The 27,929-nt window shown below is 38.2% G+C and overlaps 1 protein-coding gene across 1 annotated transcript in view; it reads left to right on the top strand.

Annotated features, from left to right (window-relative positions):
* The window catches only part of snx29 (sorting nexin 29), a 225,082-nt gene that overhangs the window by 110,333 nt on the left and 86,820 nt on the right, over positions 1 to 27,929 (top strand). Inside the window, exon 15 of the mRNA XM_059324471.1 lies at positions 7,900 to 8,006. Coding sequence (XP_059180454.1) covers positions 7,900 to 8,006 — 107 coding nt within the window. The remainder of the gene's footprint in view (positions 1 to 7,899; positions 8,007 to 27,929) is intronic.

Genomic DNA, 27,929 nt, shown 5'->3' on the forward strand with positions numbered 1-27,929 from the left:
ACCAAAAAAAGACACAAAATGACCCCAAAAAGACACAAAATTACCAAAAAAGGAAACAAAATGACCAAAAAAGACACAAATTGACCACAAAATAATCAAAGAAAACACAAAATGACCAAAAAAGACACAAATTGACCACAAAATTATCAAAAAAAGACACAAAATGACAAAAAAAACACACAAAATGACAAAAAAAAAGAAATTAAGTGACCAAAAAGACCCCCGCAAAAGACCCCCGCTCACTGAACAGAATCTCACACGCACAGTTCAGATCACCCTAAAAAGAAACAAAATGACCAAAAAAGACACAAATTGACCACAAAATGATCAAAAAAGACACAAATTGACCACAAAATGATCAAAAAAGCCACAAAATGATCAAAAAAGACACAAAATGACCAAAAAAGACACAAAATGACCCAAAAAAGACACAAAATTACCAAAAAAGGAAACAAAATGACCAAAAAAGACACAAATTGACCACAAAATAATCAAAAAAAGACACAAAATGACAAAAAAAGAAATTAAGTGACCAAAAAGACTTAAACACATGAACACTTTAACACAGTGGAGACAGAGCTGACTTCCAAAATGATTTGGAGACCCCCAGAAATCATCTCGCGACCCCAATTGGGGTCCCGACCCCAAGGTTGAGAATAGCTGCTGTAGATCATTATCTATGTATGATAGCCATCTCCTGCTGCTCCGTCAGCTCCGTGCTCCTGGGAGTCTGAGGCAAAAGCCAAGAAAACAAAAGGATGACGGGATGATTGCAGATTGGAATTCAGCAAAGACCTGAATGAATTGCCAGTGGATAGTCTCTTGCTAATTAAGTTTCTATGATGGAAAAAATAAAATGTAGTTAAGACTGTTTAATTGTAGAAGGATGAGCACATATTAATGCTCATTTCAAGCTAATTGGCACTTCATAGGCAGTTATTAAGAATGTGACGGCTGTGTCTTCTTCTGCCTCTTATGGCCGTGCAGCAACACTAACTGAATGCAAATGAGATCTTTTCTGCACATTAAAATGTTTTCATGGCAACAGTATATAATGTATCCTCTTCTTATCTTATTCTCCACTCACATGTTTTTTTTCTGTATGTGATGGTTTGTTGCCAGAGAGGTCTAACATTATAATGTAATACCAGGTTTTAAAGGGGACTTCCTGATGTCTGCCCAAAAGTGAGGTTAAGAAAAAATATTTTTTATATGCATATCACTTTTTAAAGCTGTGTTTTGTTTGCTGTAACTTCTCTTGGATGTTTGATCTTCACTGAGTTGTTTTCATATGCAACAGCTGAAGGTGGAGCGTATCTCTATGCTTATATTAAATATCAGTTTAACACGTGTATATGTTATTTTTTGACATCACAAGAGTTTGCATGTTCTCTTGTCAAAAAAGTCAATATAGGTCAAGTGTGCAGGCAGCGAAAAATTAGCTTTGTCTCCATATTTCACCGCCCGCTGTCATGCGTCTGCCGCGATCTTGCTGATGTCGTAGTGATTGCATAGACTGTATATGAATAATGGACGTAGTCACCGTGACGTCACCCATTGGTTTGTGGCCCATTGGAAGCCTCAAGTTCAGCGTTACACTCGTCGCCATCTTGTTTCCAATACGCGGAGCAGACCATAATTGGACTGTGGCGGAGCGCGAGGGATCTGACGACACTGACTACAGCCTCTCTACACCTCAACCTGACTGAGAGAAGCCGCTGCTAATTCATGTTAGCATTAATTGAAGCATTAACTGGGATGTTAGTTTTGGCTAGCAAAAAAACAAAAACAAAATGTATCTTTCTTAGCTCAGAAAACTGAGCAGCGACTCGTTGGAGTGTCTGTTAGTCCAACCAAACGCTGAACAAGACATTTTTACAGAACAAAACGTTCAAATAATCTGTCATTAAGTGAAAATACAGTGAAAGGGTCAAAGTTATGAGAATCATGGTCCAGTATGCCAATTACTGTAACACAATTTTAATGTGGACACCTTAAGCCTTCGTCACACACACTGAGAATGGACTTTTTACTGAAGCAGAAGACATTTTGTGTCCAGCAGGCAAAATAAGTAATACTTGCCTATTCATAATGGATCTGGATATTTAAATGAGAGGAGTACTAGATGTAATGTTATGAATTTTTAAGGCAGTTCAACCTGTAATGTAAAGGTTGCATCACAGACGAATAATGATTCCCAGCAGTTTTTCAAAGTCAAAGGCAATAGTATATAAAACAGATCCAGTAAATACTAATTACTAAAATAATTACTAAAATAATTTTTTAGGGGGAAATAATCAAAGGTTTTTCTAGGAAATCACCTATATATATATATATATATATATATATATATATATATATATATATTAGACATGATAGGCAAAAAGTGGAAGAGGAAAAAAAATGTTATTGTCATTATTATTGTTATTATTATTTTTATCAGTACTAGTACTACTACTACTACTATAACTACTACTACTAGTACTTATTTTATATATATTTAACATGATATACTTGACAATAATAACTATTAAAAGAGTGAAAAAATGGAAGAGGAAGAAAATAAGTTCACATACAGACACATACACACACACACACACCTCCTTTTCTTCCTCTGGGTAGTCTTCCCTTTTGTTTTCTTTGGCAGCACCAATGGCAAAAAGTGGTCATCGCAGGTGTGTTTATGGATGCAGTTCCCTGAGATCCAAACAGTTCTGAATATAATTTATGTTTTATTTACTTGCAACGTGAGCAGAGCCCGGCAAAAATTGTACACTGCTCATAGATGCAGTGCTTGAAGTGTGCTAATTTTAACATTCAGTCAAGTTTCTGGGAAATTCCTCCCAGTGTGGAGTTCCAGCCACTGGCCTGTGTGTCCCTCTCTCAGTGGACTTCCCCACTAAACTGCCTCATTATCTTACACACTCTGATCATTAGAGAGGAGTCTCTGGAGAGGCACACACTCAGGTGGAAACCCGAGGGGATGTGCACTTCTGGGAATAGGACAGCACAACACACACACACACACACACACACATACAAACAGTTTTATGATATGATTTGCTACTCTCTTTCCAGCAGTTTCTCTTGCAAGGCAGCAACTTCTTATATGTAGCTTAATGTGTCTAACAATTTCTATATGCCACACACACACACACACACGCAGTTGTCAGGGAGTGTTGCTCAGTTAGTTATGTTATTACAGACCAGCTGTCTGCCAAATTTCCTCGAGTCAGGAACATCTGTGTGTGCCCCCTGCACCCCCCCCCCACCTAAACCTCTCTCTCTCGTTCGCCCACACACCGCGTATATGTTTCATTATTAAGAGCCTATCAATGTGACAGGTAACAGAAATCCAACTTAAGCGGGGAAAAAAACCTCAGAGCTGAGGCAAATTGGTACCGCAAGAGCAACCGTCAGCATTCCTCCGTGTGTGTGTGTGTGTGTGTGTGTGTGTGTGTGTGTGTTCAAGTGTTTTTTTGCCACCTTTATGCCATTGTTCCCATTTGTGTGTGTGTCTTCTGGGATTCCTCTCACACTGGGGAAGAACATCTCTTTGTATTTTTTTTAACAGTATGTATATATATATATATGTATATGTGTGTGTTTGTGTGTGTGTACAGTAGATGTCTAGGCTATTAGGTTGCTGACTGAGGTATACAGTACAGCTATTGGTGGGCCAAAGATAAGCTTGGGGATTGCTGTGCTGCTGGGCCCTTTGGAGGAACCATGATAATGCATTTCTGTCAGCAGCCTGTGTGTGTGTGTGTGTGTGTGCGTGTGTGCGTGTGCGTGTGAGAGAGGGTTCATGTGTACGTACCACCTTCTGTACGTGTGTAAAGGCTATTTTTTGTGTGTTTAACTTTCTTGCTGTGCCAGTAATTGTGGTTTGTAGCATGACAGAACTTTGTTGTTTGGTTTGAGGACTTTCTTTCTGTTTGGCAATCTGCATATTTTGTGTTTATACTGTATTTTTGTATTATTGAAAAGAAAACACATGAGCTTATTACTCATTTTGAAGTAATTACTAAGCAATTTCAATCATCATAACCTGATGACAACTGATGACAGAGACTGCATCTTTTGAATATATGATTGCCAGGAAAAACAATGTTAAAGGGAATTTCCATTTAGTATGGGATTATTTTGTTCAATCGATAAGGACTTGTCACAGTAAGCATATGTTGTTGTCCTCGTTTTGGGTTGACTGCCTGGTTTTTATTTTTTATTTTTATTTTTATTTTTATTTTATTTATTTTTTTTTAAATTTAATTTAATTTTTTTTTTTTATTATTATTTTTTTTTCCTGTCTGTTTTTGGTGTCCGTCTCGGCTGTTTGTAAGTGTTTGTATTATATGTTGAAAAATTAAAAATTAAATAAATAGTTTAATAAAAAAAAATAAAAAAAATCATCATAACCTGAATGAACCAGTTTGGGTATTTCAAAATGTATGTGCAATTTACATTTGAGAATGCAGAATATATGACTCATTTCCGGAGATCTGTTTATTTGGCTGTGCCTTTCAATGACGCCAACACTGTCTGAGATATTATAATGTGCAATGAATGGTCGAAGGACTAAAACTCCCCAGGAAGGCCAATCTATTAGTCTGTGTTTGTGTGTATATATCTGCAGTCCATTGGGCTGACTTTATCCAACAGTGCTCTTATTTTTGTACCTGTACCTGCAATTGATTTTCAGCAGCTTTTCCCCTACGGTCGCATCTATTTGGGACTACAATGAGCCGACCTCCTTCATCAATACCCGCCTTACTCTGTCTAGACATTCAGACACTTGCTGTGGGTTCACATTTCTCTAATCACAGTCCAACTGTATATTTTCTAAAACTTCTCCCTGAAGTGCCATGACTACACGTTTATTTGAGGTCTGTGCAGCCTTTGGACATGCTGAATTTTTACCTCCTGTTCCCTGCCCCGTCCTCCTCCCAGCCTCAGTGTGTTTGTCTCGGTGTGTCCTGTGCGGTGGCAGTGAAATAACACCGTTAATTTGCTTTTGCTGAGGTGAAAAAAACAATCCGTCTCCGGAGCAACCTCTCTGGAAAGAGACGCAGAGCGGCAACTTTTGCCAACTTCTGCCACTCTTCGATGGGGGAACCTGATTAGTTGACGTTTATGACCTTGGAAGTGGCGCTCGAGGCCCAGCCGCCATGACTTCAACTGGTTAGTGAGCTACAGTAGTGCAAAGAAACAATAAACTCTGTCTGAACAGAAAGTCAGAGTAAAACAGGAAATGGTGAGAAAAAGGGAGTTTATTATAGTTTGACAACAGTGAGAAGTTTTTCTCAGGAGGAAAAATGTGTTGAGGCTATGGCATTTTATAATGTACACTACTGGTCAAAAGTTTTAGAACACACCAACTTTTCCAGAATTTAATTGAAAAGGATGCAGTTTAATGTCTCAGTGTACTCTGAAATTAATGCACATTTGCAACATTTAAAATTCTTTATTGAGCATGATAGTGTATTGAAAGTAAAAAAAAATTCAAAATCACATTTTATGTTGGACTAAAGGACTAAAAAAAGACACAAAATGACAAAAAAAGACACCAAAAGACACAAAATGACTAAAAAAAAGACACAAAATGACCAAAAAAAAGACACAAAATGACTTACAAAGACATGAAAAGAATTTAAAAAATGGACAAAATAGCCTGAGACTCCATAGAGTTAAGTTGTTAACCCATTTCTTGTTCCCTGAAAAAGGCCTACCGGTACTTGTATAATTCTGAAATGTACATTATTTTTCAGTTTTGGTTAAGCTTACCTTTTTTTATTTACCTCTGGCAGTTCACCACTTACCTTTGTACCCTTTCAAGCTGTTCATTTGACGTGAACTGCTTGAATTTCAATAAAAAACTGGAAAAATTGGGGTGTTCTAAAACTTTTGACCGGTAGTGTATCTAGAGTTAAGACCACATTTTTAAATACACACGGGCTGTAGACATTCCATGCTGATTTTTTACAACTGAAAATAGCCAAGGAAAAAAACGTATTTTAGCTTTCATTTTAAATATATAAAATATTACTTTATATACACCAGTTTGACTGTCTGTGTGACTGTCTTTCAGACATTGATGAAATTACTTTTGGAAGTTTCTGTGAGGCCAAATGTCATTATTAAGAGCTAACTGGGAATGCAACTGCATTTTAATGGAGAGTGCACCTGTGTCTGAGAGCCTGAGAGTCAGTGCCTTCTTGCACTTGATAACATTCGGAAACCTCAGGAAATTAAGTATGGTTCTTCAAGTATCTCTATCATCAAGTATAAAGATAATGGAACCACACAGAGAAAAAGACAAAACTCCACTCTTTACAACTGTTACAATGGGACACAGCCATTTAAGTTCCAAATTAAGGTAAAGAAAAACCTGCTCATTTTTAGTTCCAGCTGAGAACCAACTTTTCGGGTTCAGAATCAATATATATATATATATATACCAAGTCAAAACGAAAAAACTTTAGAAAGTTTTCCAGTGCAGTAACTATTCTTGATCTGTTGTGATCTCACGAATCCAGCAGCTGGTACATAATGAGAGTTGGACAGACAGAGGGAAATTGTAAATACAGAGCAGGAGAAGGCATTCTGACTCTTGAAATTATTGTTTACAGAGACTCTAAAGCTATATTTTGGAAGTTCCAACTTTGAAAATGGTCAAATTTGAAATGAAGTATGATTATTTTAAACAGAAGAAATTGACCAAAATCCTGGCAAGGTATTGTGAGAAACTTGAGGATGTACTCTCGACCAACTCGAACTTATAACGTTATTTTGCTGGTGCTGGTTTGCAGTTGGTTCAACTTGCTTACCTTCTCAGAACCTGTTTGATTTTACACAGGCTAGAGAGCCACGTCATTACGTCACTGTATACATCTGTATACGTCTCCACTCTGGCGATCTACATTGTCTCTTTACAAGTGTTGCTCTAGGCTTTGTGAGCCTACATTGGCATCCAAACACGATATGTACAACACATTTCGTTCTTATAAACACTGAAAGTAAAATGTTGGTGTTAGCTAACGCTAGCCCCCTAACGCTAGCCCGCTAACGCTAGCCCGTATCAATCACATTGCAGTTAAACAAATAAAACTAAATGAATGATGCACATTTTAGTTGGTCTTGTTGGTCACAATAACCCCGCCCCGAGCCCCTGATGTAAGTGGTTTGTGGTTTGAGACCAGCAAAGAGTTGTTTATGCTCTGGAACCAGTTTTCTTGTCTGAGAGCCGGTTCTTTGGCAGTCGAAAGGTAAAGAACTGGTTCAAGATCAGGCACCGGCTCCGAACCAGCCCTGAAACCGCCTTGGTCGAAAAGCGGTATAAGTGTCTGATCAAGTGAACCATTAAAAAGGCAATCCTACCAAATACTGACAGCGTGTATTTAAACTATTGACCCACTGAAAAAAAGTAAATGAAAACTGAAATAAATGCATTTTTCAGCTAAATATGTGGTCTGAACTGTGTGCATGCATGTATTTGAGGATTTGTGTGTTTGTCTTTCTGTGGGCGTGTGTTTGTATGCCTCTCCCTGCCTGATTGTATGTTTTTTTGTAATGTGCATGACTCATATCTACTTCAGTGTGTGACATTAATTAAATTAAATTGGAAATTCACGGCTCTTGCCTGGCTGGTAATGTGTATATTATATAGATCTGCTGCTCCCTTCTGCATTGTTCTCTCGCTGCTGAAACAAAAGCATCAATACACTGCAGGTGTCACAACCCGCTACTGAAGACAACACAATGCACATATTTGGCAGAAACGCACTGTTTCTAATTGGTTGTGAGGAGAGTTGTTTCTCGCAGTGTGTGTTATCGACATGTCACAGTATCTGTACTTCTGTGTAAACAAAGCTGTGCTGTCTCTCTCTCTTTTTCCTGCAGCCTTGTCAGTGTTGCAGTCGAGTGAGGAGCAGGCCCCGGTCCCGCAGAACAAGTTCATGGGTGACATCGAGGAGCTGGCTGCCAGCTACGAACGCAAACTCATAGAGGTGAGCGTGTTGGAACTAGGGATGGGAAGAATTAATCGATGATCGATTAATGGTCGTTTTGGTTGATCACTTGGAATTCTTAATTGATCTGTGAATTTTTAAAATTTATCTCTGACTGCGTATCAGTATCACTGAACTGAAACACGCCCGAGCGTTCAGTTCTGCGGCCGTACATGAATAAGCCAATGAGCTGAGAATTAAGTTGGATAAAGCTACAGTTTGTAAACTGAAAGTTGCAATAACGATTATAAAACACACAGAAATACAAGAGTATTAATTTAAGCAAAACTATGTTTTAGCCTCTTTGGGGGCTAAAACATAAAACATTGAACTCCTTGATGTTATCTTTACAGTATCACTTCACTTGAGTTAGTTTTCATGATCGACAAGAAGTGTCTTTTCGTTCTTTCAAAATATTAGCGTCCGTTATCAAAACAGGCTTTTGCATTGTACTGTATATATACATTTTATTTTGGCCATGTCGGCAAAGCCCCGAGCACTATAGGTATTATGGTTTTGCCAAAAATGCTTTCTGTTCAAGGCCAGAAATTCCAGTCCACCTCTGGCTGCTGTCACTCTTTCAGAACATTAACAGGTGTCAGTTAATTCTGTTGATTGCTTTGATCTTTGATGTGATTACAGTTACAGATACACACACACACACACACACATACATGCGGGTAAGCACGCACACTCCTCACACATGCATACACATGCTTCAAACACACACACACACACAGGTAACTTTATGTGATTTTAATTACACACACACACATTTTGAGGTTAAAGGGCATAGTTTGAAATCTCTGAAGAATCTCATCATAGTGTACACACACCGGCAGTAGCCCCCGTGGCCCTTTCAGAATTTCCCCAGAGGAAATTTTCTAGTTCTCTTTCTTGTTGAGAAGATGTATGTTGATTGCTTAATTTAGCATAAAGACTAGCTTAAAGCCCAGCCTATCCATCAGTGGTATGACCATAGACTGTATAAAATGTAGACATAGTCCCAATGACATCACCTGGAGGTTTCTGAGAAGCCATTGTGAAGCTCAGTGTTGGTGGATCTGGCCGTCACCATGTTGGCAGTGCCTAACTATGCCTTGAGATATAATAATGACAACTAAGTTTTGTCCAAATTAAATTCTAACGTGAATAATAATTTCAAAAATGTGCGAAAGAGTGAATCACTTACTATAATTACTATAACAAATATACTGCAAGTTGTAACGAATGGGGAACTAGCTATAGAGGCCAAAATCTTATTTTGTACCAGGCTGCAAGCATGCTAATTTATGCTGCAAAGTTGTAAATTTTAACATGGGGGTCTATGGGGATTGACTTGCTTTTGGAGTCAGTTTCAAGTGGACAATGCAGGTTTTCGCACTACCACATTGGCCTTTACATTTCAGATTGTTTGCGACGTAAAGTTGTTGTTTTTTTACTTTGGGTGGAATCAAGCCTAGCTGTTTCCTGTATTTATGCTAAGCTATGCTAATGATTTGCTGGCTCTAGCTTCATTTAGCATACACATGAGTGGTATAAATCCTGTTTCCCTAAATGTCAAACAAATCTTTATTTAATTCAGTGACACCTTCATATAGTAGCTGTTCATTAACAAACCGTGACAAGAAGACTAGAGGCAGAACACATAAATGCATTTCTTCACAAACCTTCAGTCTGAGGTTTCTGCTGTTCTATATCTGCCAGTGCCAGAACCTCAGATAACATTAGTTCTGTTTGCTATAGATTCAACAATCCACTACATTTCTGTCCAAGTCCCAGCTGTAGCCACAGAATGCAAAAAATAGTGTGGAGGCCAATAATCCTGTTTGTTGACAGTAATTTAATTTATGTGCCGTAATGATTTATCGTTGTCAACAAGCCACTTGGAGGTTTGCATCGGTAAATATCTGAATTGGTACATTAGCAAAGAAAAGGAAAGAAAGATGAAGCTTGTTTTCAAGTTTTTTGGCCTTGTGAGAGGCGTGCAGGGGAAAATCCTCACCCAGCTACTCCATCTAAACACAGCAGAGAATTGTACTTTCTGCAGCTGCATTGATTTCAAACTCTAAGCAGTGCCAAAAGCTATTCCCTGAGCAGCTTCTGCTCAAAAATATTGATTGCAGTGCATGGTGAGGATCTCTAATAACTGGACATCAGGAATATTGTTACCAACTGTGTGACGGATGATGGGAGCGGGGCCCAGTTTTCTGTTAGATTGACCAACGAGGAAACACTCCCACTAACAGTGACATTGGCAGAGGAAAATAAAGGCAACATCTGTTTATTCTAATGGGTAGTGAGGTGTGAGGGACGTCTGCATGAATAATTAATTTGTGGTTTTATATTTCTTTAATAAGAAATAATTCCGCCTGTGTTTGGCCAAACTATGGTTTCACTTATTTATGCACATGTATGCGTGTTGCATTTTTAATGGTGTTTATTTATTTATTTGTCCATTTGCTTGGCTGTCAGTCTCGATCAGGCTTTGGAGGACCGGCGTGGGACACATTCGCACCACAGCCGCTTTTCTGATCCCAGGCCAGCCGCGCTTTGGTGGCTTTGTTTGAATAAGGCCGTCATGCAGAATAAAACTGTTTTTCTTTATCCCCGATATGTAACAAGTTGTCTAGAAGAAATACTGTTAAATGGCTCTGCTCTTCAGCTAATGATGTCAGCAAGTGTCATAACCACAGAGGAGAGAGAACAGGAAAGATAAGCAGCAAAAGGAGATACAGGATGTTGTTGTATTCAATTGAAAACTGTAAAAAGACAGTGGATTTACTACTTAAACTGATAGACTTTGGGTTAACTGTAAAAAATACACTCATTCTGAATTTGATTTGGGCAATACAGTTCAAAAAGTTGGGACAGGGGCATGTTTACCGCTGTGTTACATCACCTTTTCTTTTAACACCACTAGCATTTTGACAGAACTTAACAACTTAACAACTTTTTAACGTTTTTATAGAAAGTACTATTGATAGGTAATTACCATTGTATTTGCCTATTTAAAGTCGACTCGTTAATGTTACATTTTTGCGTCATGAAAACTAGCGATAGCTAGCTAGGTGGGATATCGCTAACGTCTTCCCTACCTCAGGGACAAGGGGTCGACATTTAGCTGATGTAAATTTCACCTCAGCAGGTTCCTTTTTATGGCAGGAGGAGGCATTTCTCATTCCTTACTTTTAGATGAACTCAGGCAGGAGATTCATTTTGCCATCTTTTCAAAATATAGCCAATAAAATCTATTGTTATTAGGCCTGTCTGGCTGCTTGTATTGCCCCATGACTGACGAAAAATGTCCCTTGTTGTGTGCAGTATAATTGTGATGCATCGCAATGCATCGCAATGCATCGTAGAATCGAATTGAATCGAATCGTTACCTGGTGAATCGTAATCGAATCGAATTGTGGGGGAAGTGCCAATGCACACCCCTATTAACTTAAGTTAAAAAATCATTTCCATTTCATTTCACATGGGACACAAAGTGGGTGAAAGTCCGCCCTTTGTTTGCAATGACGAACTGTGTTAACTGACAACAGTTTTATGAAGTGTTCACAAGCCCATGTAGTCATGTCCTTTATACATTCATATTGTGTTTTAATGCAGTGCTGCCTGAAGAATCAAAGGTCAAAGGCTTACAGTGAGGGTTTTTGTTTTACACAGAGACTTTTGGAACCTTTTTGGATTTGAGGTTGTGGCATCACTTCAGCCACATCCTTTATGACTACTACGGCTACTAGAGGCTGCTGTTAACTACAAATGTAAATATGGAACGTTTTAAATTGCTGTACAAACAACACATGGGTCATTCTTTGGGGGAAGACAGTCAACATTTCAGACTTCTGGGGGCTGTTTAGTTTGTGGTCGCTGGTGTATCCAAACCTCTACAGAACAATAGAGTGTATATAAAAAAAGAGGTATGGGGTAACTATATACAGTGTACAGCTTAAGCTTTTGGACACAGAGCAGGTGGGTTTTTTATATTTAGAATATGTGTTAGCAGGCATCCATTCATGCCAGCGGCACTACTTTCGGTTCTGATTCGAGGATTAAGAAATTGTGCTTTTAGCATGAGCAGCTGTCAGCAGACCTGATTCAGCTGTCTTACTTTAAGCAACTGAGACGAAATGTGACTCACCAGGTTATTGATTTTTGAAAATGTCACATCGAGCCTTGTTGGATACAAACCTGCTAGACACAAATAAATACTGGACAGGGCTCAGCCGTCATTAGCCTGGGAAACACACCTGTGTTCTTGACCTCATTCACTTTTAATTTTAATGATGCTAATGCATTGCATAACATTGATTTTGTTTATTGTTTTGTGTCGAATCTTAAGGCACTCAATGCTCTTTCCATCCTGTTTTGATCTGTGCTGACTGGCGATCAGATATTGTATCAAAGATTGATGCTTGGTTTTTCCAACACAGACATTAAGGCAATTTTAACCAAGTTATCATCACAACTAAGATGTACTAAAAATAATCTCTATATATTGACACCCCACTATGCATTTAGAGAAGATAACATACCAGTTTGCTTTCTCTTTTCCATGGATTGAACACCCTGCAAGTCTATTCTCTTTTTACCTGCTCACCAAGACTCTGTCTACGCTCCTACAGATAAGATAAGACAATACTGGTAAATGATGCATGATTTTGTGATAATGTTACAGTTTTAAAAGGGAGCTTACAGTACGTTTGGTGCTGGCAATACGACTGTACACTTTGTGATTTTAGTTTGAGAACTAGCTCCTTTATCATTACACATAGTCACATGATTAGGTTTGCAAAATTCTGGGATTTTTCAAAGTTGGAAACTTTCCACGGGAATTAACGGGAATTTATGGGAATAAACTGAGAATTAAAGAAAAATTGAAGGTTGGCCCTTAACAGGGAACTTAAATATAGTTGGGGAAAATATAAATGGGCATAATCTTGACTAAAACAACCAGATTTCATGCAAGCACACTACAGAGTATATCTGCTATTCCTTAATCACATGCACATAACAACCTGCTTACTGCAGGGCTACCAAGGCCACGCCCCCGCCCCCTACAGAAGCCATGGCCCTACTGAGGCCACGCCCCCTACAGAAGCCATGGCCCTACTGAGGCCACGCCCCCTACAGAAGCCATGGCCCCTACAGAAGCCATGGCCCCTACTGAGGCCACGCCCCCTACATGCAATATATACATGTTCAATGTTGAATGGGACTTTTGGGGTTTTTTGGGACGGGGGTCATTTTACTTAATTTTTTAATGGGTGGGGTCGGGGGGGATAAGTAATATTTAACTCAACATTCATGTTTTTGTTGTTCTACTTACAAATACATCTGTTGAAGTGTCATCTTTTTTTGATTTTGAATATTTCCAAAATTCCCCAGCTTAACTGCAAAATTACCAGACTTTTACTGGAATTTTTCCAACCCTAAACATGATCAATTGTTAATGTAAAAAAATATTGATCAGAGCAGTTTTATGGCAGTTTCCTTGCACTGTATTTATCTTTGTAAATTAGAACAGACCACAAATAATGCTACAGGATGCATCCTTTCTGGTTTAATAAACATAAACAGCTGTTAGTCACCCTCTGCTACTGTAATGTGACCTCAGCTCCATTGATCCCAATCTTTCTTTCTGCTCTAGGGCCATGCTTTTTTATTCCCACCTGATTTCCTTTATCATTCATGTTTTCCAGCAGCGCCTCCCTTTAGTCTCTGCTGACTGAGGACGTAACATGATATACCGCTGTGACTTGAGCAGGAAGCATTTATTTTTACCCTCTGATGACTCCAGGACCTTCTCTTCTTCTGCTGCCGCCCTTTTACTCGCTTCTTCAGGCTGCTCACTCCTTCCCTACTGAGCCGCGACTGTAAGAAAATGATACGATGTGTTTCCACCACAAGTCTTGTGAGGGATTTCTCACATGAATCTACATGAATGTCTGATCTAAGTGGGTTTAAAAAGCCATCAGAGTGGGAGGGCACTTAAACATATCCCAACAGACCGATGCTTGTTTGAAATGAAAGGAAAGACAACGATAAAAATAAAATCGAGTGAAAGACGGTTGGATTCAGAGAAAAGAAAATGACTCTACAACAACTCGAGGGGATAGAGGCATAAGTATTTTAATTTTCAGCATTACTGCGTGGTGCTTTTCATTGTCTGTGAGTAATAAAAACAAATTACATAATGCAGTTAACATGTCCACTGAGGTTTCTAAGAAACAGCGAAAAACTGCATGACATTGATCTGTGAGGCTCGAGTGATAAGGAAAAGGTGGGCAGGGAGTGATGTAACACATCCTCTTATCAGTGCACACAAGCTGTTGGTGTCAGGGCTGCAGGTTTACAGTACACAAGCTCAACTTATGGGCCTGAGATCACTCACACTCACCAGCATTTAATTACGTTTTTAATCAATTACGAAATCATAACAGCATGGATTTGGCATTTGGTTGTGATTGTAAGTCGTGGCCTTTGTTACACGCTGATGTCGGGGTTTTGTCAATATTGTTATCATCAGTGTCGTTCAGCTGTCACAGGAGAAGAATCAGAATAGGTTTCCAAAATAATTAAAGCAGCCGCTGCAGTCGAGCGAGCTGTAAATAATGAAGGAGGGAGTCCTGGAGAAGGAGGGTTCCTCCGCTGTGTTTTTTTTTAAGATGAAACAGAGATGAAGGCCTACCTCTCCTCAGGCACTTTCAAACTCACCTGGAATTCGTTCTGTTTCAAGGACTCCTCTCTAGTGGATTCAGGATATCTTTGTGTGTCTGGAAAACAAATTTCAATCTTTTGAAGAACTTTTCACGAGCTAAACTGCTCATTAAAGTTCCAGGAAATTCTGGCAACAAAGACAACTGTGTGTCTGACTGAATACAGTTTAAACTGTGCAACTGGGCGTCCCAGTGGCTCACTGGTAGAGCACGTACCACTCAGGCTGGTGGACTCCAAGGTTATAATAGTTTTGTATTTTTCATTAGTTTTAGTTTTAATTTTGTTGTGAATTTTTGTTTTCAAATTCAGTTGGTTTTAGTTTGTTTTTAGAGTGAGTTTTCTAGTTTTAGTTTAGTTTTTATTTTTTGGAAATGCTTAGTTTTATTCTAGTTTTTATTAGTTTTAGTGTTAGTTTTAGTTTTTTCTTTGTCATGGGCTATATGTTGGGTGCGTGATTCAAAGAGGTCATAATAAATGTTTCCTTTATTTCCTTTGGTTTATCCATCTCAGCCCCAATGAGGTTATTAATTCTTACAGTTCTGGGTGTTTTGAATTTTGGTTCTAGTGTAGACATCCCAGTCTCAGTAAACATATTTACCATGTGTTGCATGTTCAAATAAATACACTGAATTATGAATGAAAAAAGTTGACAAAAACGAAAACTAAGGACATTTTCATTATAATTTTAGTTAGTTTTAGTTAGTTTTTGTAACCACGCAATACAGTTTCAGTTAGTTATCGTTTTTTTAAAAACTCTAGTTTTTATTTTTATTTCAGTTAACGAAAATGTTTTTCAATTCTAGTTTTCGTTATTTCGTTAGTTTTCGTTAACTATAATAACCTTGGTGGACTCCAGTACCAATCCAGCCCGAGGTTCCTTTTCCGCATGTTTTCCCCTCTGTCTCCTCCTTCCATTCTCTCTGTCACCATCCAACAATTTTCATTGGTGGAAATTTTCCATGCCATTTACAGAATTAACATCATGCTGTATTGGATAAGACTTCAAACTAATGATTGAGACTATGAACTCACTATGAGAATGTTTACTGAGGTAATAAATCAAGTGCGAAGTGGGGTCATTTTCCTATTAACTTACATGCAAACGGACTTCTTTTTGCAACCAGTGCAGTCGCCCTCTGCTGGACATTACACAGAATGCAGGTTTAAAGCACTTCTGCATTAGCTTCACTTTTCAGGCCCAGAGGTTGATTACTAGCCACAAACACAGGACTTGCACTTGCAAGATTCTGAAAGCACCATTAATTGTCAACTAAGGCTACATGTACACGAGGACGGTCTGAACAGAAGACGCAAAAGTGGCGTCGCGTCTTCACTTTTTATTCCTCGTTTAGACGAGCGTTTTCGGGAGGAAATCTGTGTGCATACGGTGACGCAAAAGTGTGTGAAATTCGATTGTATGCATGCCAGGCAGCATCACTTAAAGCGATAAGAGCATCTTACGGCATGCAGAAGTTTTCACGCCACACATTTTCATCAGCTACTCCTTCCACAAAGTTCTCAACCATCCACTAGATCTCCCAGGTCTCGTTCACAGCCGTCTGGCTCGCCTCCGACGAATTGCTGCATCCAAAATGTGATGGAGGTAATTACAGATCCTTCTCTGTTCACTAATACTATCTCTACATATCCTGTACATTTGGTGGAAAGACTCCTGTAAGTTTATTAGAGCTGCCAGAGCAGCTTGAAGCTCCGACGCATGGAAATAATCCCACGTTTGTTTATTTTCCTGTACTGGAGCATGTATGTGACGTAAACACATACGTGACGTGAGCAGATCTGAGCAGAGTTTTACGTCTTGGCAGTGTAGACGGACACGCTACGGCGGAGCGTATTTAACTTTTCCACTTTGGAAGGTGGTTTCAGATTTTTGCGTCTTTAAGCCCCAAAAACGCTGTCACCGTCTAAACGAAAGGCACTTCCGATAAAATATTTTGTCGCTTTTACCCGCAAGTGTCCTCGTGTAAACGGGGCCTGAAACACATTTTTAATAGAATGGGTTAACCAGGGATCCAGTAGAATTGTCTGAAGAGATAATACCACTGTGCAAACTGTCCATTTGGCTTGTGAACAAAATGTGTTACGATGCTTGAATGTGTGAACCATAATACAGGCTGGAAGATGAGTTCAGAAAAGGCAGAAATTTGAGCAGCTGCTGTAAAATAACCCTGTCACACCTGTGCAGAGGCACTAGGTTGTGGTCAGCCATTGCTATGGAACAACATGCTCTTATTTGAGACACCTGCAAATGTGAGTCATTAGATTGTGCCTTGAAAATGTATCTCGTTTCGAAGTAGAAAGCAGACTGCGCCTCAAAATTGAGGCCTCATTACATCATACAGTAGTGCTGTAAAGTAACTCGTCTGTAGCTCAAAGGCTAGATCATCCAAACCCAAATTATTCAGCAGACGTCTGACTCGCATCCAATAAACAAACAGACTCTAACTACATTAGGAGTCTTGTGAGTATGCAGTTACAATTACAGCAGATCTTGTTTGTTTTTTTTGTTTTCCCATGGTGTATTTTTATATCTGCGGTATTGTATTGATAAGTAAAGCTTCTGGAGGATAGAGAAGAGATATGGGTCGAAACTTCCAGTGGGATCAGGGATTCTCCCTTTGATCCGCGAGCTCATTAATTAACCAAAAACAACATCAAGAACAAGAACAACAATTACAAGCCACCGACTCAGAATCTCCCTCTGTTCAGAGAGGAGACGCGGTAAAAACTGGGAGAATATGAACCGATATGGCTGCATAATGTCTGTTGTCTTTGCTGTGTAATGCAAGTCAGTGTGACCCCTGAAAAGCCCAAATACTGCATAATGCATGCGATTCCTCTCCGAATAATGTAGGTGAATCTGCTTTGAAGTATTCATACATGCTCTGAGTACAAAAGCCTTTCTAGGCCTTATTAAATTGGAGTTATTGTAGGTATTGTTTTCACGTGGGGATGACTGTGTTCAGATAACGTAGCTTTTTTTTCCTCTCAGCCTCCTTCGGATGCAAGAAGCATAATGCAATAATGATTTCACTGTTTCAGTTACAATTTGTGGGTATTTAATTCCATTGTAGATTCATTATTAAAGGCCCACAGAGGAGTCAAATCAGCACATGAAAACTTAATGTTCCTGCAATGTAGCTTGAAGATGTACTTGTATGTTAAAGCTCATCTCTGCTATTTTTAGTATTAAGCTCAGTGGGGAAACCAATATGGAATGCCATTTAAGGCACAATTAAATAAATAAAAAATATGCCTATGAAATGAATGAATATGAAATAGTTGAATGAAATAAATGGGGCAATAAATGTATAAATGCATACATATATAAACAAATAAATAAACATGCCTATGAAATTTAAAAAAAATCAAATGAATGAGTAAATAAACAAATATTATTTAAATGAAGTCAATGGGGCAATTAATACAAATATAGATAAATAAATATGCCTATGAAATAAATATTGAATGAAATAAATGGGGCAATAAATGTATAAATGCATACATATTTAAACAAATAAATAAACATGCCTATGAAATTAAAAAAACTCAAATGAATGAGTCAATAAATAAATAGATGAATTTATTTCATAGGCATATTTATTTAAATGAAGTCAATGGGGCAATTAATACAAATATAGATGAATAAATATGCCTATGAAATAAATATTGAATTAAAGAAATGGGGCAATAAATAAATATGCCTATGAAATAAATAAAATAAAATAAGTCTTGAATTAAATAAATGGCATTAAATAAATATGCCTATGAAATAAATAAATCTCAAATAAATGAATGCGGCAATAAATAAATAAATAGATGTATTTTTTATTTCAGAGGCATATTTATTTCAACTAAATAAATGGGTCAATCAATAAATATGCCGTTGAAATAAATCAATATGATATAAATCTTGAATTAAATAAATGGGGATATATATATAAATAACATAAATCAATCTAAAATAAAATAAAAAATAGGCAATATATATATATAAATATATATTTGTCTTTTACTTGTCTTTAATAATGCCAATTTTATTCCCCAACTCTTTTTATTGCCATTTCCTGTAGTGAAACAAATCCAGACCAAATCCACACTTCTTTTTTTCACACTTTATTTTTTAATCAATCATGCTGTAGCATAAAGTCATTCTTTCATTCTCCAATTGTAACATTGTCAATAGTGGTGTCTAGCTATGGCAGGACAGATTAGTTTACTTTCACAATGCTGCTGTCTTACTCTCATGCCTTTTCTGCAGCTAGAACAAAAAGTATTGGGAAAGACATTCCCAGAACCAGCATGTTGCATTGTGCTCCGCTGGGGATGAGCGAAAGAAATATATGGATCAATAACGTGATCTAACGCAGTGTCAATTGGTGTAACCAGTAATATTTTTCCCTTAAAAATCTGATTATATGGGGCGTCCCGGTGGCTCACACTGGTAGAGCGCTTACCACTAAGGCTGAGTCCTTGCTGCGGCGGAGCCGGGTTCGAATCCGGCCTGAGCTCCCTTTGCTGCATGTCTTCCCCTCTATCACCCCCTTTCACTCCATCACTTTCAATAAAGCATAAAAATGTCAAAAAAATAATCTTAAAAAAAAAAAAATCTGATTATATACAGGGAAATAAATGTGAACTAAAATGAGAAAAAAATACAATCCACGTTTAGATTGCAACACTATTGTATATAACACATTTTTACATAATTTGTCAAAACTTTTGAAAAAAATGGTTGTATTTATTATTATTATTTATTTAGTTCTGCTCAATATTGACGAAATGTGTAAATGTAGAAATACTAAAAAAAAAAATTTCACTTGATGTTTTTAAAAATTAAGTAATTATGTGTATAAGTCCACTTAAATACAATGTAGGTGGATGAAGTATTTAATATTTATCATTTATTGAATTGAAAATACAAAGTCAAAGTATGTGGTAGAAGTGTCAGGACTGTGTGTGATGGCGCTCTCCAAGGTGCTGATCCTGCAGCCAGGAGCTGTCCAGGGTGCTGAATCCTCTCACATGCTGGAGCTTTCAGCCAAATCCTTTCAGACATTAATTTCAGTGTCCTGCCTCCCATTTGTCCACACATTCTGACAAAAACATAATAAATGCTTTTTTAAACCTATTAGTAATGTAAAGTGAAATAGCCACGGATATCCCGTGGCTATTGGTTTGTTCCAAGTCACGTGACTTTGAAGGTCCCAGCGGTCAGAACAAAAAACATGGCGGACAGTTCTCTCATTTTTAGTGAAAAATCAATATTTTGACTTAGTTTCTGCATTAAAATGGATTTTGATCACATTTCTAGCGAGAAATATATGTTTTATTTTCTAAATCTTCACTCAGTGAAAGTACATAATCACTTTGTATGTTGGAATAGCCACGGGATATGACTGTCATTAACTTGCATTGTAGCGAAATCCGTGTCAGTTTCACGGAAATTTGAGCGATTCCGTGGCTATTTCACGGATTTTGAGTAAAGCGAAATCCGTGGCTATTTCACGGATTTCTGTGAGACCATGTTGTCATTTTTGGAGGTCACAAAATTGTCCGGGGTAAATATTTAGTAAACATAATATTGGTTTGAGAGGTATTTCTTTTTCGATGATTTGACTGGCCAGGTTCAAGTAAAGTTACATTTGCTCTTGTGTTTTTGGTGTGCAAAAGAAAAAAGGACACCATCTTCCAAACTCTGAGTGTAGATTTTCTAGCATCATAACTAGCACAGGTCCATGCACAAATACAGGAAACATACTCTGCCATGTTCTGTGATTATCCAGAGCTAAAAGCTGACTGTCTTTAATCTGCTATCTTCATACCGGCAAAGTCCTGTCAGAGCATATTAAAATTCTGTCTCTTGATAGTGAAAGGGACTACTTTTCGAATGTAAACCCAATCTTAATCTGTCTAAATACGCCTGGCACCCGTAGACCAGGAGAACATGCACTAAGAGAGGGCTTTACTTCTCTCAATGTTCATCCGGTTGTGATGAAAACAGCCCAGAATTAAAGCTGACAGACTCGACTTTAACATTGTCATCACTGCAGCGTAATAATACTACACAACCAGAAAAAAAAAAAAAAAAGTGTGATCCAAGTGCTCACGGAGCTCACTGTGTGATGCAGCAGTGACAAAGAGCTGTGTCTGTACCACGGGCCAGATTTAGCCTCTTTTTAAAAAAAAACGTTTCTATCTTTTCTATTGGTCCATCTGGCGCTCTCATGCTCTCACACTTCTTAACTCATCTCTCTTTGTATCTTTTTTTCACCTCAGTTCAGAGTGGACAGCACAGCTTGTGATGTCTATATTGGTCCTTTCTCACCCTCTTTTTTTTTTTTCCTCCCCGTCTCTCAGCCGTGTCTCTTCACAGAGCAGCTGTGCTGAAGTGAGTCAGAGACACAAGCTGCATTTAGATTCACAAAGTCGGCCGGTATTGGCCATATTCTGGTTGAGGTCTCACCCAGTTTAAGATGTTTAAACAAACCTTTGATACCCTGCGGCTGGTACCGCCTTCTGTCATGAATAAAAAAAGATGAAAGCCTTTTCCTTTCAAGTCGTAGTGACCCTGCCCACTGTGAAACGCTCCCAGTTGTAACACGAGCGCCAAGGACCACCTGCCATTAGGTTTCATGTAAGATCACAGAACATGGTGAACTTGTAATTTTCAAGAAATGCTTCAGTTGAATTGTTAAAGAGATCCAGAATTCCACTTGAAGAGGCATTTAATTAAAGATTTTCAAAGAAGCATTTATATCAGAAAGAATAAGATTAGACTTTTGGGTTGTTTTTGGGGGGGGATCATGGGAAAACCCGATATAAATTATGGAACAATATTTTAATTGAAAACAACTAGTATAAGCACACTTGGGTTGTGCTTGAAAATGTACTTGCATTGAACCAGAATCACCACTTTGAACATCTGGAAGTGGTGTTGAGTTAGGCCTGGGCGATTATATGATCGCAATTAGTGATTGCAATACATTTCAGGTTAATTACGGTGATCAGCTGTGAGCATTTTCACTCGATCAAACATGTCATCTTCTTCCTGCTCCACTTCCGTTTGTAAGCTGCCAAATAAGTAAACAGATAGACAGAATGTGGAGCTAAACGAGGAGCCATGACTTGGAGCAATGAACCAGGGAGGTACAGGTGAATGTTGGGAAAGAGCAAAGAAATTACAATTTGTCTGCCGCTGTAACGAGAGACATCTAACATTCACAGCATGGCAATTCACACAGAGGTGTGGTGCATTCAATAGCGTCAGAACGGCTATGGTGCGTTCAAGAGCGTGGGGCATATGAAAACTCTTCAGCAATACATTGCTTAGCTTCCGTGTGGATACTCCTGCCTGTTTCTAGAAACTGGAGCTGCACCTTCTACTGTGGGTATTACACTGACTGTGGGTAAGCACCTCATCAACCTGGTCTCACAGGAATCCGTGAAATAGCCACGGATTTGCTGAACTCAAAATCCGTGGAATCGCCACGGAATCACTCAAATTTCCGTGAAACTGACACGGATTTCGCTACAATGCAAGTTAATGACAGTCATATCCCGTGGATATTCCAACATACAAAGTGATTATGTACATTCACTGAGTAAATATTTAGAAAATAAAACATATTTCTCGCTAGAAATGTGATCAAAATCCATTTTTATGCAGAAACTAAGTCAAAATATAGATTTTTTCACTTAAAATGAGAGAACTGTCCGCCATGTTTTTTTGTTCTGACCGCCGGGACCTTGAAAGTCACGTGACTTGGAACAAACCAATAGGAACACATATCAATGGGATGGCCACGGGATATGACTGTCATTAACTTGCATTGTAGCGAAATCCGTGTCAGTTTCACGGAAATTTGAGTGATTCCGTGGCTATTCCACGGATTTTGAGATAAGCAAATCTGTGGCTATTTCACGGATTCCTGTGAGACCAGGTTCACCTCATACAACCCCACTTCAAAAATCCGAACTATCCCTTTAATGTGGAGGCAAACACTGTACTGTATATGACCCCTATTAGCTCTCCCCTGGCCGCTCTACTTGTGCCACTCTCTCTGTCCTTTCCTTACCCTGTTACCCTGTGTCTGTCCATCAGATCATTGACGTGTTTTCATACCCTCTCCCTCCTCTTGACCTCAGTTTGCTCCATGCCATTCATCCTATGTGTCCAGTCTAATTAAGGTTATTGGGTTTCTGCTGCTCCTGCTCTGCATTTCTCTCTCTCTTTTTGGTTCCACTCAGCCGGGGCTTTCTTAGCCTTTTTATTCAGGCCAGCTCAGCTCGGCGTGGCTCAGATCAGATCACACACCAGGGGAGAGGAGAGGAAGAGGCACAAAGAGATTCTGTAAAGATGGCAGAGGAGCGCAGGGGAGGAGGATGAGGCGTTGTGTGAAGGAGGAGATTGTGTGTGTCTGCATGTGTGTTTTTTAAGAGTGCGATAAAAGAGTGTTTATGTGAGAAAGCGTGCGGTCAGCATCACTTGGGTGGCAGTTAGCTGTGATGACTCCAGCAGAGCCGACAGTTACATCATACTAAACCAAGCCTTTAGGCCTCGCAGTGTCTGAGAGCAAACAACAATTTGCATCACTGCTCTCCTGTGGTAACATTTCCACTCATATCAGGTACAAATATGTGTTTACAACATGATTCTTGCTGTTGTTATGTGGGTTGAATTATTTTTATTATGTATGTGGTTTCTTCTGTTGGTTATCGTAGTACAATAAAAATGGCTTTTATTTGCTTTTTAAGATGCAGTGCCACTTTGCACTGTTGCGTGATATAAATGAGACCAATTTGTCTTTGTTCATGGGAAAATAACCAACATAGACAGTAATATTTACTGCAGAGCATAAAATATGTAGTGCATTTGTCATTATTAATCGTACTGGGGTCAGATCACTGAGTTATTTTTCTATCGCAATTAGCTTTCAGCTCTCTCATTTAGTTTAACTGGGCGTACTGTGAACAGTACAAATTGTATCAGTTCCTTAGAAAATTAAAAGTTTGTTCAGTCAGGTATAAAAACAATGGTACTTTGTTTCATTGCAAAATTGTGTATTTTTAGAGAAAATGTATGTAGTCTGTTTATACCAACATAAGAAGTCTAATTGATTGTAAAGTAACTTAATTCCAAGAAAATAACTAATTCAGCTTTGTCTTTGACTTATTAAAGATACCCTATGCAGTTTTCCTGTAGGTCAAAACTTTATATATTCACTTCTATCCATAGACAATAATAGAATAGCATCTGAAAGACAGATGACTGTAACAGCAAAGAAAACACTGGTCACAACTTCACCGTGTTCTGGTTTTGTTGCGTCTTCTGCACGCCTTCATTTCCTGCATATTTCGTTAATTTCGTTAATATTCATGGATGGTTCTCACTGAAGTTAGAGTCTTTGAAGTCCTTGGAAAGGAATTTTTAACTGTCTTATTTTCCTATAAACAAACAAAAACCTGCATTGTTTAGATTCATGTTTTTGCGTATACTTCTTCCTTGCCTTTTCTGGCATTTCTGTCCAACTGCTATTCAGTAGAAAAGGTCTAAAGCAACGGGAACGCACAACACATCACCAGAATGTTTAATATCTCTTTTTTCATTCAATGACTTGTTTATTTTGTTGTGTTAACCCTCTATGGTACATTGTTGGCCTCAGGCAACATACCCATTTTTGGCCTGTCAAATTTCTACAATGCATCTTTTTGAGTGATGCAATACTTTAAAAAAGAGAGAAGAGTATAGGGAACCAATAGCAATGCTTTAATTTGTCACATGACCTCCAGGCGGCCATATTGAAACACTTCTTTGCAGACTTTTCCAAAGGAAACAGCTTTGCCATTTTGCGCCAAAATGACTCAAAACGTAATTTCCTGGCCCTTTTCCATCTGGAAAAAATATTCCTACTAATAGGTGAATAAACCTTCATTTTTGATAGTTTCATACACTTAGACTGTTCAAGACATTAATTTCAATGACTCGTTGGTTCAATGGTTCAATGTTTCCTACAGGGAACATTCAGACAAGAAACTGTTTAAAAAAGTTCCTTTTATAATGTTTTTAAATTTAAAATGTTTATGTATTGTACCCTGTTGAAGCTACTGAGTCTTTTACGCATGTTTATTAAATAAATTATGTTAAAATTACTTTTAAAAATGTTCTTTTTCTCTTGTGCACCGTTATGGTACAATGTTGTCTACAGGCAACAAACCCAAAAAACTTTTTAAAAGAAAAGAATTATGAAAAAAAATCTTCAAATTATGTTTATTTAGTCTATTTTAAGACAAAAAAACACTCCAAACATTTTTTTCTTAACTCCATCATAATGTGTACCATAGAGGGTTAATGAATACTAATGAAAATTATGGGATTTAATTTGAGACGTTTCCATGATAACTAGTTGATGTTACTTGCAACATAAACTGGTAAATCACCACTATTTTCAGCCACTAAGCTGGGAAATACACTTCCTCCCATGAGATTGCAAAAAGAAAAAACAAAACAAAAACACAGTTATAGAGATTTCTGACCATGTTGCTGATGTTTGCTTGTCCCAGCTCCCCAGGCAGAACATTTCACCACACTCTGGTCACTCTCGGTCCTGATCTTTGATCTTTAGTAGGATGGCCTTGGGAGCTCCCAGCGTGAGCCACACAGCCGCGGCTTCAAGGCTGCGGATCGGCTGTAGCCTAAAGCAGACAACACCAGCCTGACAGACTACCACTTTGCTGACTTGTTGAGCTGTCAGGTTTATTGTGATGTTTTTATGGTTTCACACCGAAAGCTTTTCAACTTGAAAAAGCACCGGCTGGAAGGATATTGTAAGCCAGTCCATCACCTTCAACACTAACAAGTTCCTGTTCAGGTCGTGTGTATCAGGAGAAAGAGCTAGTGGAAGGAGACATACATTCTCATACAGTTCAATTGAGACTCCATTATTTTTATTTTTAGACTACATTTATTTGATAGTTTTAGTTACTAGGTGCAGATGCAGATTTTTGTGGCAGACCATGAAGAAGAGCATTACAGTAATCGAGTCGGGATGTGACATACTGTATGTTTTCCTTGGTGTCAATGGACTTAATCATTGTGGTAACTCTTTTGCAGTAGCTTGATCATATCTGGCCTTTATTTCTATGTAAAAGTCCCTTACTCTAGCTTTCTAACTTTTACTGGTAAGTGAGTATTTTAAAACTGTGGTATTACTACTTTTCCTTTCAAAATAATTTTTATTGGATTTTCCTTGGATGCATAATTATATCAGCTGTCAGAGCACACATCAGTTTATCCAATACATCCATAGACTAGGCAAGTACAGAATGAATGAAAACACCAAAGTTATAGTATACGCATATTATACTATACGCAAGTTATATCACATATGCAGTTTTAAACAAAACTTGAAAAAATGGTTTAAACACCAATCTTAGAATGTTGGCAATCTGTATCTGTCGTGTATATTTGAAACTGTTACTTATATTTTTATGTGGCTTATGAATGATTGATGCATGTATGTATGTATGTAAGAATACTTGTTTGATTTATGTAAGATATGCTGCTACTTGCCCCTGTCTCCTGCTTTATAGGGACCACAATGGAAATAAGCCTTAGGGCTTTATTGTGTCATCCCTGACTATTTTTTATCTATTTATATTACGTATGACACAGGTTGCTGTTTCATATTTTTTATATCAAGAATGGTCAAATAAAATCAATCAATCAATCAATCAATCAGTCAAAATATACAAAAACAAAGCAAATAGAAAAAAACTAAAGAAAAAACAAATAAATGACTAGTTTTATTTAAGTAAAAGATCTGAATACTCCTATTAGAATAATATCTCTCTAACCTGTGTTTTTGCTTCTATGCCATGTTCTTTGGATTCAATTCCTATAAAGCTTAAATCAACTGTGCAGTTAAACAAACCTGTAAACCTAACTTGTTGTGATGCTGCCCTTTAGCTCTTGATGTCTACCTTGTGTTGTACCGATTCCTCTTTTGTTTTGTTTGTGCAGCTACTAATTAGCACTTGTCCTGCAGATATTTATTGGCTGATGTGAGCCCGAAGCGAACCTTTCTGTGGCCTCGACTAGAGAAAGGTCAGGTACAGAGCAGGATAAGTAATGCCCATGGCAGGTAGTATAAGGTCCAGGCACCAGTGAATGAACAGTGAAACCTGGCCCTGCATCTTAATGACCCCGCGTTAATAAGAGCAGAGGAGATGAACTTGTTAAACAAATTGGTAACGGCCACTGCTTATTATAGACCACTGTTAGCACACACACTCTCAAATACACATTTACACAAGCCAACACACATGTGCATGCACATAGACGAACTGTACTGTACATGAAGACACACACATGCACAGTCAGAGAAGGACAAACTGATTAGCTCCTTCTCACTGAGAATTAATTGGGTTTCTTCACGCTTAAAATTAATTCCCTTTTTTTTAATGTCCTATTTAAGAGTTGTGGTGGCAAAATAATAAGAGGTGATGAATGCCGTGGAGTGTTTGAGGGTAGACTTCCTGTTCCCTGACTTGAAAATGACAGGATGTGGCATGTGAGTGTTGGACCAGCAGCAAAAACTGATCTGGCATCTAATCAGTTTTTGAAAAACAAGAAAAGGATTATTTTAGGAAACAGAAGCATTAAGATGTCCTGTTTGGAGATAAATGTTTGATTTAAAGTCGGTTTTGTTTCATGTTATAAGATTATGTTTGATTCTATTTGACTCCCGTGTTCTGAGAGTAGCATTTCTGAGATTTTCCCTTTTTCTTTTTTCAAAAAGTGTTAAAATGATTATTGCTGGATTCGGCTGCAAGGCATTGAAGGCCTTCCAAAAACTCCCAGACTTGTTGAGACTCATTTACGTTGTACTTTGGATGGATGACTGCCTATAGAGCTCAGGTTGTGTTTGACAGTGGAGAGATTTAACAGCCTGCCTGAGGATACGCACATCATTATTCACTTTATAACGTCTGAGCCACAGTTAAGCCGTAATATGGAGAAACAAAGACAGACAGACGAGTAATTCAAAGCAAAAACTTTCTTTCACTACAGCAGCTGTTGTGTTGATGAGAGGAATGATGAGACAGCAGAGGTGTGGGCTTGAGTCACACATTTTTCCCTTTTTTTCTGCTACAACAACAAAACAATAGTGACTTTAC

This window comes from Centropristis striata, chromosome 21 (genome assembly GCF_030273125.1).
Source record: "Centropristis striata isolate RG_2023a ecotype Rhode Island chromosome 21, C.striata_1.0, whole genome shotgun sequence".
Lineage (NCBI taxonomy): Eukaryota > Metazoa > Chordata > Actinopteri > Perciformes > Serranidae > Centropristis > Centropristis striata.